General features: G+C 35.0%; 1 protein-coding gene across 2 annotated transcripts; it reads right to left on the bottom strand.

Annotated features, from left to right (window-relative positions):
* Positions 1-1318: 1318 nt before the first annotated feature.
* On the bottom strand, positions 1319-12857 carry LOC141283569 (transcription factor MafA-like). Of its 2 annotated transcripts, XM_073816870.1 has the most exons (6): positions 12738-12857; positions 12525-12546; positions 10016-10744; positions 6679-6951; positions 5292-5507; positions 1319-3521 (listed from the first exon to the last, which is right to left on the bottom strand). In XM_073816870.1, exons 3-6 carry the CDS (start codon positions 10610-10612, stop codon positions 3372-3374), a joined length of 1236 nt encoding a protein of 411 aa, XP_073672971.1. In that variant the 5' UTR covers positions 10613-10744; positions 12525-12546; positions 12738-12857; the 3' UTR covers positions 1319-3371. The 2 variants fall into 2 exon arrangements, with proteins under 2 accessions (XP_073672971.1, XP_073672970.1); XM_073816869.1 differs by lacking the exon at positions 12525-12546 and having other exon boundaries at positions 12738-12853.
* Between the last annotated feature and the right edge of the window lie 617 nt (positions 12858-13474).

The raw sequence follows: 13474 nt of genomic DNA, 5'->3' as shown, positions 1-13474 counted from the left end.
CAGACTGAGACAATTTAAAGGCTGAGGAAACCTTTACTGGTTTTTGCATTAATTAGCTGACTAGATTGGGACACAGGGAGCCTACAATGTTGAACTTTGTCTTGATATTCTAATTTTGTGAAATACTGGATTTTTTTTTTGTATCTTTAATCCATAATCATTAAAATTGAAACAAATAAAGGCTTGAAATATTTCATTTTGTGTGTAGTGAACTAATATAACATACAAGTTTCACTTTTTGAAAAAAATTATTGAAATAAATGACTTTCCCTCGATTTTTTTTTTTTTTTTTGGCACATTAGTTAACATTTTTAGGAAAAATACAAATTAAATTTCAATTTAACCAGTAACATGAAGATTAAAAGAATATATTTAAAGGACTAGTTCACCCAAAAATGAAAATGTGCTCACTCTCAGCCAGTTTTTATTTTATTTTTATTTTTTATATATTTTTTTTTATCAGATATCAGATTTGGAGAAATGTACCATTCCATCACTTACCAATGGATCTTCTGCAGTGAATGGGTGCCATTAGAATGAGAGTCCAAACTACTGATAATAACATCACAATAATCCACAAGTAATCCACACCTTTCCAGCCCAACAATTAACATCTTGAGTAGCCAAAAGCTGTGTGTTTGTAAGAAACAACCTATTGTTAAGACTTTTTTTTTTCAACTTTAAACCATGGCTTCCAGCTAATATAATATATGAGTTTACTAATACTTTTTGTATTAATTGTCAAGTAATAATTGTTGTTATAAATAAACAGTAATTATGTATTTTGAATGAGTTAGTCATGTGCAACAAGTAAAGTCATAACTTAATGATTCTTTTGCAAATCATTAGCTAATGATTACTCAAAGCAGACAACTGGAAATTGAAATTCATGACTTTGACCCACTGTGGTAATTATCACAGCAATTATCAGTTAATACCATATGTTATTAGATAATTAATACATTATGACACATTTATCTAATAACAATTTATTGATAACTTAATCTATGCATTATATAGAATGTTTATTTGTTGTTGATGCAGTAATCATTAATAAATAGTTTAGTTCTTCATGAGTTATACATTAAGCATGAATTAATGCACATTAGTACCACCATATTGTAAAGTGTAACTGAGAAAAACATTCCAAAACATTCTAAATAAATATGTGGCTGGATTTTGATGTGAAAGACAACAGGAGAAAGACTTTTACACTGGAGGAAGTGTTATTATGGATTTATATTTTGACAGCAACATTTTGAAGTTAAGACGCAGCTTCACAAGACATTCATTGATGGACTGGAGTCGTATGCATTGCATGTGGATTATTTTGATGTTTTTATCAGCTGGTTGGACTCTCATTCTGATGGCACCCATTCACTACAGAGGATCCATTGGTGAACAAGTGATCCAATGTTAAATTTCTACAAATCTGTTCCAATGGAGAAACATATTTATCTATATCTTTGGCATGAAGGTGAGGGTTGTTGAACTATTTGTAGGAGAAGCAGCCACAGTAGTGTTAAAAATGGTCATGTATTATTAAATCATGTTTTTTGTTGTTTATGAACATTATGGACCTCAGGGAAAAAAGTAAAATAAAAAAGATGACACATCAGATCAATGAGTTACAGTTAAACAGACTGTTCACAATCTGTTGCACAATCATAAATGGTAAAAGTATGTTTATTTCATAAGAAACCACTACAACAGAGCATAAGGAATATAATCTTTCTTATAATATTTTTACCCTGCTACAAAATATTAATGATATTAATACACACTATCAAATGAACACAATGATCACATTACAAACAATGAATAAATACTGTGAATAAATAAGGAAAATAGCCAGATAAATTCACTTTATAGACCTATGGCGTGCCAAGTAATCCTCCTAGAAAAGTTTGCATCTAAATAGGCGTCTACTAACACCCACAGTGACCAGCTCTGTGAATTGCTAAATGAATTTGATGTCACAGTTAAATTACACCCTTAACTTAATCATAAAATGTAACTTTCAAGACACAGTCACTCAAAGTTATGTAATGATTTTCACTTTGTGTTTGGTTGTTGATTGCATTGTTTTTCAGTGAGTTGCAGTAGCCATGAACCCCTCAGTGCAAATATCACACAGATGGCTTATACATGTAATCATAGATTCTATATACGTTACGCACTAGCTCAAAAAGTCAGCAGTTCTAAATATGATTTATATCTCTAACAGTCATTTTGGTGAATGCCAAGTAAATGTGCTAATGAAACTCTCGTAATAACTAAACTCATCATGACAAATAGCTCAACACAATGAGATGAGCAAGCCTTTTGTGCTACCACGGGTGATCTCATTCATATTCATAGGTATTAGCAGAAAATGTGCACACATACTTTGTACGTTTAGACACTAAAGCTGTACAATATCAGTATTAACAGCATCTAAAATGTAAATGTTTTCACATAAGTACAACTATAGAGTCTTGTCCTTAGATGAAACAACTGAGGGCACTACCACATGCACTTCCATATTCAGATTTTTACATACTGGAAAATGATGGAATTCCATTTTTAATGTCAAATTTATTCATACATCTGTATGGGCATAATGAAAGTAAACCTAACCCTTAAAGGGACACTTCACCTAAAATGGAAATTCTTCCAGTGAACACAAAAGAAGATATTTTAAAGAATGTGAGTAACCAAACAGTTGGTGGTAGCCATTTACTTATATAGTATTTTTCCGTACTGTGATCAGCAACTTTTCATTTTTGGGTGAACATCCCCTTTTAGTCATATGTAGGCTTTCAATGGCTGAATCAAAGATAAAGTAGTATAACATGTTACTCATTTACTGGTTCTTACAGCATAGAATGAAACCATTATCATTTCAAAAACTTTAAATGTGTTAAAAAATTAATAAATAACCAACATAATAAAACATTTTGTTTATTATAAAAACAATAAAATCCACTCACTCACCTATTCCATTCAATATTCTATGATCATCAAAGGAATCATTATACATATGTAAAATGCTTTATGTTTTAAATACTGTCATTACTTAGATTCTGTACATTTCAGTGTCAATCCAAACGTACACAAATGTGCTAGAACCCCTGTAGGTATGAGAACCTATGAATGCTAATGAAATCATGTTGGTGCTATATAAGCTCACAATGGCCAAAAACACAATCCCATCAGCAGTAGCGTGACGGCGCGCCATTATGTCGCAATCCAGGTCCACCTCACAGTCAACCCGCTTTGGTTTAATAGCTTATTTTAAGTTAAGTTGTAGTCACAGCTCTTTTTAATTATTTTCACCCATCACAATAACCAGCTCCCCTTCCATTCTCTTCTGTACAGTGTTCATTTTGTCACAAAAAGTAATCCGGAGGAGTAGGAGAAGGCGAGGTGTTGGGATGGGAAGGCTGAGTCTCGTTTGAACTGATGAGCTTCTCGTAACGGGCTTTGTATGTGTCTCGCTCTCTCAACACGCGAGACAGCTCACACTGCAGCTGCTCCAGCTAGAGGAACCAAAACAGAGAGATATCATAGATTTAATAAATACTACTGTAAAATTATGTTGATTACTATTTCTAATGAGAAAAAATGCTGGTTTCAAAACCTAGTGAGCTGCCTTGCTAATCACAATGAATCTTGGGATTGGATAAAAAAAATGTCAATGTTTATTTCACTGTGACTTCAGAATTTGGCCAAATTATGTCTAGACATGCTGTAGGCAGATTACTAGGTTTTGGAAGAGAGTTCTGTTATTGTAATTGTCTAGTCTGTTGTAATAAGTGTTGGGGGTAACACATTAACAATAAGTCACATAAATGCATTTTTATGTACTTAAAAGTAACTTATTTTTCAAGTTGAGAGAAAGCGGGATTAAGTGCAGAGGCGCTGTGTAAACATGATTGTTAGTTCTAGACTAAATGTGAAAATGCATTAAAGTCCCCATAATTTCAAAATCAAAAGGTTTTTTTGGCTTTTAGAATGAATATGTTAGCCATAAGATATAAGCTTTCAAAACTTACAATCTCTAACTTCCGCCAATATGGATCAATGATTTTGATGACATCACTCCGCACTTCAGATTCACATCAAACTTTCTGTCCAATCAAATGCCCTCTAGAATCCAAAGCACCCCATTCCCTACATTATAAAGACGCTAAATCTGTGGCTGAAATTGGTCACTTGTTCACAGATTTGTATTTTCTGTATGGTGAATGGCACGTAATGCACTATATAGGGGACAGGGAACAATTTAGACATTGTAAATACACTGTAAAAAAAATAGTTGTTTCAAATTATAGTAAAATTATAGTATAGTAATTTGTTACTCCACTGACTTAAAAAATTAAGTTTAGTCAACTAAAATATCCAAGTTGTCACTTAAAATAACATTAAGTAACTTCAAGTTGACTAAACTAAAAGTTTTAAGTCAGCAGGGTAACAAATTATTTTAAGTTGAAACAATATTTTTTCCAAAATCTTTCCATTGGGGTGAATGAAGTCTGCTCCGGTCCAAAGATGTATTAAAGAAATGTATTAGACCCATTTGAATTCTACACAGAATAGTATATTTCATAGCAAAATGAGATTGTCTCAAAAACTGTCAAATGCGGTTTTCCCAAGCTCAATGAGTCTGGCTGTGATATAAACAGTATGCTATTGGCTATTTAAAAAAGGGTGCGGGACTGCTTGATATGTCATGCCCTGTCTTCCTGTTTCAGTTGAAATTACGTCAACACATAGAATAATGCTGCTTGTTTCAAAGAACTTCAGTGGACCTTTGAATGTTATTACAAAAATCCGTTGTGTATTTAATCCCATTTTATCAATATATTTTGACAATAATCAATGTCTTCAATGATCCAATTCAACTTTACTAATAAGCAAAAGTGACTTGAGATAAACCTAACAGTTGTGTATTTTTTTAATTTTGTGATTACGAAGAAATCTTTGAACTTTTTTTATTCTTTTCTATTCTTCATGCAATTCAGAATGGCAGCACAGCTGAACGATTTATTTGAGCTTTTTTATTAACATAACTTTCTATGAAAGGTTTTTTACATTTGCCGGAAGTACACCTTTTTACATTAAAAATAAACAAGCAAACCCAGGCAAGATGCGAAGAAGTAATGCAAAATTGTAATGTTTTACTTTTAAAACTAAGTTTCTCCAACACTGGTTATAACTTTTGTTGTTTGCTGTTGTATATATCTGTTTTTTTGTTGTTGTCACATTTCAGTGCTTGATGTGTGTGTACGTGTTAGTGTGTAGTGTACCTGCTGTGTAAGAATGTGTTTCTCGGACTCAAGCGCGTGCCGGTGCTGAAGTCGTTTGTAACGGCAGGACTGGGCATAACCACGATTCTTCAGCGTCCGTCTTTTCTGTTTCAAACGGACCACTTCATCTTTGCTTACCCCACGCAAATGTCTGTTCAGCTCTCGCACTGACAGACTTACCAACTGCTCATCGGAAAAACGCTCATCCACTCCACACTGAAAGAGAAAGAGACAATAAGAGATAAGTCTGAGAGATTTAACACAGAATGGACACACCGTGTGATTGTGATAATCAAAGCTTTATCAAACACTCAAATGGACAAAACGGATAAATGACACAGCAGTTGAAATGTCTGATGAAAACAACAGTCATATAGAAGTATAATATATTTAGCTTGTTAGTGTAGTTTGTTCAGCTGGTTTGAACACAGTTCTAGTAGTGACACAAAAGCCATGATGCAAAAGAAACTACTTGCAAACAACTACTTACTACTTGCAACCAAACAAAATTAATACTTCTATATGACTGTGCTGTGACATGCAGTCATGTTGGATTTTTGTGTAACATAGTTTAGCCTATGTTAGAGGAGTAGTGTGTTTTGGCTGCACATTTCCATACAGCATAATCTGACTGAGTGTAAGTGACAGTGATCAGGATTACATCACAATAATAGTAGATATTACCATAATCTGATAGCACTGCTCCACATTTAGAGACAAACATTCACCAGTAACATCCATCAAATTGTTTTCAACACACTTCAAAACAATATTACTAACCATTTGCAAAATGCAAAACAATGCATTCTTAATAAATTTGTGCGAACAAATTGTGTGCTTAATTGTATTAAGTTATTCACACTATATTTAAAGAAAAAGTACTTGGATAATATCAAATCAAAGGTATAGTTCACCCAAAAATTAACATTTTGACATAATTTACTTATCCTGATATTGTTCAAAATGAATTTCTTTCTTCTGTTGTGCGTAAAAGAAGAATTTAAAGAATGTTGGTAACCAGAAAGTTTCTGGTAGGCTATAGCCCATTGACTTCCATACTATTTGTTTAGTATTTCTAGCAAGAAGCAACTGTTTGATTACCAACATTTTTTTAAAATATCTTCTTTTGTAATGACAGAATTTTCCTTTTTAGGTGAACTATTCCTTTAATGATATAAAAGGCCACTTAAATGTAAATAATATACACTTTTTTTCTATTAAGAAAAATATTTTTCTTAAGTCTCAAATATACTTTTAAAACAGTTTCCTGAAAAGCTGAAAATTACTTTGGAAACTTATCTGCTGAAGAAGTCTGATCCCTGTTGAGTACATGCATGTGACTTTGTTGACAACAATTTTGGGAGGATAAATTGGTGACTGCAGGTACCTGGGTGACTTGCAGATGATGGTGATGATGATGGTGATGATAATGGCCTTGCATTGGATGGTGTGGGTGATGGAGGCGGCTCTGTGGACTGAGGGGTTGTGAGAAGGGACTGGTCGATGTGTTGACATTAGAGAGAGATGGAGGGGTGGAAGAAACGACCAGTATAGGTCGGTGACACATGTCTGACGGCTTGTTAAGAACAACATCAGCACCGCTGTCACTGCTGGAGTCACCCATGAGACTGCTGCTCGAACTCTGAGACAAAACTGGGAACTGGGAAAGAACGGAGGAGATACAAAGAGATTACAAAGAGCACATTACAAAGAGATTACAATGAAAATGGCACACTTGGACAAACACATTTGGCCAGGTCTTATGAAAATTAACTATGGTGTTATTATAGTAAAAGTTTAGTAACCATGGTTTATTTGAGTATTGATTACCATTTGTATTTACTACAAATACTTTGGTTAAACTTTGGTTTGGTTAGTATCCCAGATTTTTTTGGCTTTATTTGTAGTAAAACTATGGTCAATTTTTGTAAGGGAGTTGCTAGTGTTCTTGTGGCCAGTGGATTCCCTTGAACAGTGGTTATCAACCCTATTCTTGGAAAAAAAAGCATGTTTTGTATGTTTCCCTAATTAAACACACCTGATTGAGGTCATCAGCTCATTAGTGACTCCAAGGCTTGAAATTGGCATGAGATAAATGAGACATTCAGAATGTTATAGGATTGAGAACATCTGGCCTAGGCCAAATAAATAAATACTTTATGCCAGATGTGTCAAACACTGCACCTGGAGGGCCACCTTCTTGTAGAACAGGAGTCTCCAACCATGCTCCTGAAGAGCTATCATTTTTCGGTGTTCGGTTCCAAACCTGCTCCAACACACCTGTCCAACACATTCTCACTCCCAACTTCACATATTGATGCTTGGTCAGGACCCCTTGGCTTCACTTTTTGACGCTCAGGGTACCCCTTTAGCATCACTTTTGGACATGCAGAGTCCTCCATTGCTTTTAGTTTTTTTTGCATTTAATGGTTTGCATGCATTTGCAAAAATAGAAATCATTTTATATAAATTTATACTTTCATAGATATTTTGGTGCACCTAACCCCACCCCTACCATAAACCTACCCACTTCTGAACAATATAAATAAATAAAAGTACAGTGAGAGGTATTTATTGCAAAAACTGACCATAAAAAGCAATATACAAGTATTACAAACAAGTTGCATTGCATTCCAAGTCCTCTGATATCTTTATGCGAAGAACAGAGTAAATTACAAGGTTTTAATCGCTGAAGATGATCTCACCTCTTTTAGGGGCAGGGGTTGGGTTTCGTGCCCATAAATGTGTAAATAGTGTAATGAAAAAAAATATTTTGACTGTTTATATTGAAATAAAAACCACACCCCAACATATGCAATAATGACAAAATTATTACCCAATATGTAATTTAATCATGATGATAAAATTCCCAATGCCTTTAGTGTCAGCATATTGACGCCAAAGGTTTATATGTAAAGAAATGGAGGACCCTGACATTGAAAAATTACACTAGGAGGTACCCTGTGTGTCACAAAGTGACGCCAAGCCTGACCAAGCATCAACATGTGATGAGTTGGGAGTGAGAATGTGTTTCCCTATCTTTTAAGTAACTTTTAAGTAATCCTAAAGACTAGCTGACGTAAGCTATGTTTATATTTTTATGAGAATTTTTTTATCTGACAAGAAAACATGTGCTTGGAAAAAGATTTACTGAATAAGTCACAAAAAACTCATGTGACTTCATCTCAACAGATCATGTGATTTGATAACCAGTGGTTCTGATTGAAAAAAGTACATCATCAAAATAATTTTTCACAAGATTGTGTTCTCAACCATCATCCATCTCCAAACACAAGATAACTGGACACTGTGTTCGTTAAGGCAAGTAGAAAATATATTCTCTTGTGTTACTGTAGAGGTAACAAATGTCTGTACACAAGGTGGCGATGGAGAAACCTGCACTTTTGAAAGCTTCTCTTCAAACTGTTTTTCTGCCATGACAGTATATGACCTGAATAAGAAGTATGACCAAAGAAGATAATTAATGATAATTTACTGACTAAACTCACATACTTTAGTTTTTATTAGGGCTGCCCTCGACTAAAGATTTTTCTGGTTGACTAGTAGTCGTTCATTTGAAGCATTAGTCGACTATTAGTCGCACTTTTATTAATAAAGCATATAAACATACATATGCGCCTACATGTTTCATATGGATTCGATAATCCAAGAATATTTATTTTCCACTTGAATTGGTTCATTTGAAAGTAAACATTTCGCTCTTTACAGATATATTTTTTCATGTCGGTTAGTCAAGTATACACAGAGTTTCGAAGTTTCAGAGTTGCATTCAAGTTCACAGAGACCGAGATGGCAGAAAGAGCATCCTGTTTGCTTTCATTATTTTACAAAAGTGCAAGGTTCCGTTGTTATTCTAAGTGCACACAAATAAACATAGAGTCATTATAGATTTGAAATATCTATTACTTTTATCTGTATGAAAATTATATTTTTAGGAGCAAGTGACCACACCGGCACCTCCATCTGTCAAGCAGTAAGTGCGCTACTGTTCTCTGCGCTACTCTGCACAGACACTTGAATAGCCCAAATTTTTCTAGGTTAACTTTAGATTTGGCTGCCATATAAAATTGCTTCCACCAGATGTACATCTTTCAGATGAAAAGCCATATTTGAGGTCTATGAATGATAGGAGAGCATTTGGATGTCTTTCCAACTGTAATATATTACCACATAGACCAGCCGTTAAAGTTCTGTCCATCATGGATTGTGTGACTTTGCCACCTCCAGCCACTTCCTGTGGATTTTGTTTTTCTGCGACTAAGCGAGTAATAAAAATTTGGTCAACCAAGCCTCTTCTCGACGACTAATGGTTAGTCAACTATTAGAGGGCAGCCCTAGTTTTTATGCATATGTGAGGGTCCGTGTACAGTGTGTGCGTATTGTAGGCACACCATCCAATTTTTGTAACCATGCGTACATTGCATGCGTAGGTCGCACATGTGCAGTGAATTGAACAAAATTTGTTTGGCCATTGTTTCACAGTAGAACATAAAACTAAAAAAAAAGGAATAACAACACAAGCCCGCTTGGACAAGTGCCTGTGTGAAGGGGTTTTGAAATAGCTGCAACTTCAGTTGCATTTTCATTGGTCATAACTTCTGGAGAAAAATAGAGCAGACACTGGACTAAAATGAACCTTTCTGGGGTTAGTGTTCATTTGTTTAGGACAAACAAATACATGGTTCAAATGTCTTAGATCATACCTGTGAAGTTACAGCAGCTGCAGCAGAGTTTAGCAGGGCCTCCACTGCATCCTCACATCCCAGAAAACCTCCTCGATCCCGGTCCCCTCGGTCCGGCACTCCTCCAAGAGCTCCCAGCAGAGACGCGGCACCTCCAGGCTCCCCACCGAACTGCTGTTGCAATGCAGCCAACCAGAGCAGATCTTCTAAGGAGGTGGGGTTTGAACACGGTGTGGGGCCTCCAGTGGCTGGGCTCCCGTCCAGATTTCCTTGGGAGCCGGAGCTCTGGCCTGACATGTACCCAGTGGAGATGGACAGCGGGAAAGAGAGAGAGGAGGAAGAGGAGGATGCAGATTGCGGGGGGTGTCCATCACTAAGCGTGGGTGATGGAGGAAGTGAGGTGTAGGGACTGGAGCTGAGGCTGGAGTCAGGAGGAGGTCGAGGAGCATACGGAGAACCGGCTGTCTCTTGATGGATGCCTGGTTTGGTGTATAGGCAGTTTGGAGGAGGTGGAGGGGTGTCAGGCTTCACTTCAAACTTCAGCAGGTCGAAGTCATTGAGATACTCCATGGCCAGGGGACTTGGGGGCAAAGAGGGCAGTGGCAGAGATGAAGACATTGCTGTGATGACAGGAAGTATGGAAGTTGTTGTCTGAGTTTTCAAGGCGAGATAGAAACAGTAATGTGCCAAATTAGACTGTTAAAGTGACTGTTTCTTTGAATCGAAGGCTTCTAGTTTTATCATCTGAAACTGGCAAAGAGAAAGAGAGAGAAAAAACAGTGATTAGACAGCCACAGTCTTCCCTATCGATACAGTGCAGAAAGGACGGAAAGTTTACACATTAAACAAGAAGATTCAGAAGACTGGCCTAATATTACAATAAAGGCTGATAGTGCCACCTTTAATAAAAAATTAAAATATACATAAAAAATGTAACACATTAATTTTCATGAAACATTACAAAACATTTGTGACCCTGGACTACAAAACCAGTCTTAAGTAGCACAGGTATATTTGTAACAATAGCCAACAATACATTTTATGGGTCAAAATTATTGTTAGGATAATATTGTTATCATTAGGATATTATTAAAGATCAAGTTTAATGAAGATATTTTGTAAATTTCCTTCAACTTAATTTTAGTATTATGCATTGCTAAGAACTTCATTTGGACAACTTTAAAGGTGATTTTCTCAATATTTAGATTTTTTTTGCACCCTCATTTTCCAGATTTTCAAATAGTTGTATCTCAGCAAAATATTGTCATATTTGTCAGTATCATGACAAACCGTACATCAATGGAAAGTTCATTAATTCAGATGATGTATAAATCTCAATTTCTAAAAATGGACCCTTATGACTGGTTTTGTGGTCCAGGATCACAGTTGTGATAAATGGTATTCGTTTATGTACCCTATTGATGTATGGGTTGCAAACAGTTTCAGATTAATAGAGGAAAGGCCTAAATCCAATCCCATAATCTTAATCCATCAATCTAGTTATTCCACTGAACAGTTGCTTTTTAACGTAAGTGTTATAATGTACAACTCAAAATATATATTTAATGGTTGTGACTGATAAAATACAGATCAAAGTATTCATTATAAGGTAAAAGACACAGACCAACTACACACATCTTATCTACAAAGAAAAGAACCATTCAAAGCATTTTGTCTTAAAAACTGAATACTATGGTATCTTGAAATGACACGTTTACCTATTTTGGGAACTGACATTCCATATGTTCAAATTGACACACACAAAAACAAACACACACACACACACACACACACACACACACACACACACACACACACACACACACACACACACACACACACACACACACACACACACACACACACACACACACACACACACACAATAAATAAATAAATAAATAAATAATTATATTTATTTTACTTTTATACAGTAGCAAGCAAAGAGACACATTTAAATGATTAGATCATAAACTAATTTTACTAAAAAGAAATATAAAGGTAAAATAATAAAGAAATATTTTTATTACAACTTCAAATAATTCCAAATTTGAATTCCAATATTACCAAGGGTTATGTTAAGCAATATTAGATCCTGCCTTTAAAGGAAATAACTATTTTAAAACAGTTTAGTACAGAAACATCTTGAGATTATGCACAAATAAATTTTTATAACTGAACACTTTCAAACAGTAGTTGAAATGAACAGATACTGAAATGTTAATAATGATAAATCTGCTTTACTTAATATTGAGCAAAACAGACACATTTAAATTGAGAGACTAGATGATAAACTACTAAAGTACTAACTACTAAAAATCTACGAACTTGAATGTTAAGAGAAGTGATTTTTAATTAATAGTTTTAATAGATTAAAATAATTGAATTATTAAACATTCATTTGTAATTCCAACTTGAACTAAAATATTAGCATTAAAATGACTGTCAATAAACTTATAAAACAGTTTTTAAGTCCTGACAATCATTATTTAAATCATTATTTTAGATAACTGCTAAGAGAACAATTTACCTTTAACTGTTTCAGATGGTCTCTAGTTTTACAGGAAGAATATAAGGCAGGATAAAGAGGAAAAAGGCAGGATTTGAGAGTGGAATAAAAGAGTGAGAGAACAAAAGAGAATAAAAAAGAAAGTCAGGATAAAACTAGCACGACTAGAGAGTGACAGAGGGAGAAATATAGATAAACTGAAGAAAAAATATTTTAAATGTTTGCATTTCTTACCGTGTGTTCATGCGGACAGCTCACACACATCCTGAGGTATTGACTGACAGATTGATTCCTGCCAGTGTGTGCATAAGAGTGTGTGTGTCAATGTAAGAGCATGTGTTTGGTGTGTGTGTGTGTGTGTGTGTGTGTGTGTGTGTGTGTGTGTGTGTGTGTGTGTGTGTGTGAGCCACTTTGGAGCTCATTGCCACTAACAGTGCCCCAGCCCTCCCCCCTCTGCCCCATCCATCCCGTCTCTCTCTCTCTCTCTCTCTCTCTCTCTCTCTCTCTCTCTCTCTCTCTCTCTCTCTCTCTCTCTCTCTCTCTCTCTCTCTCTCTCTGTCGTTTTTTACCAATCATCTTGTACTAAAAATGCTAAACTGTAAAATGAGCAGCACACTTCTTTAATTTCTCTTCTAAAGTTCCAAAATCAGATATACAAAATCTAGTTATATAACTAACAATATGAAGATTTTTGTCAGTTAAACAGACTAAGATTTTTACAAATCCATTATTTTAGGATTTCTAAAAAAGTTGACATCCAAAACACAAACACAGTAAATGTGAATTTACAGGTGTTCTTATGTAACCACATATACAAATATGTCTGACATGACCGGTTTTTATTATAATATCCATATATCAAACAGACAGACTGATGAGCTCATTTGGTTCACACCAATCGGAGAGTCATTACATGCTGCCATCTAGTGCACTGACTGAAACATCAGCTCTTTAAGTACAAATTTGCCATA

This window comes from Garra rufa, chromosome 13 (genome assembly GCF_049309525.1).
Source record: "Garra rufa chromosome 13, GarRuf1.0, whole genome shotgun sequence".
NCBI classification, from domain to species: domain Eukaryota; kingdom Metazoa; phylum Chordata; class Actinopteri; order Cypriniformes; family Cyprinidae; genus Garra; species Garra rufa.
This window is presented reverse-complemented; position numbering and strand designations above follow the sequence as displayed.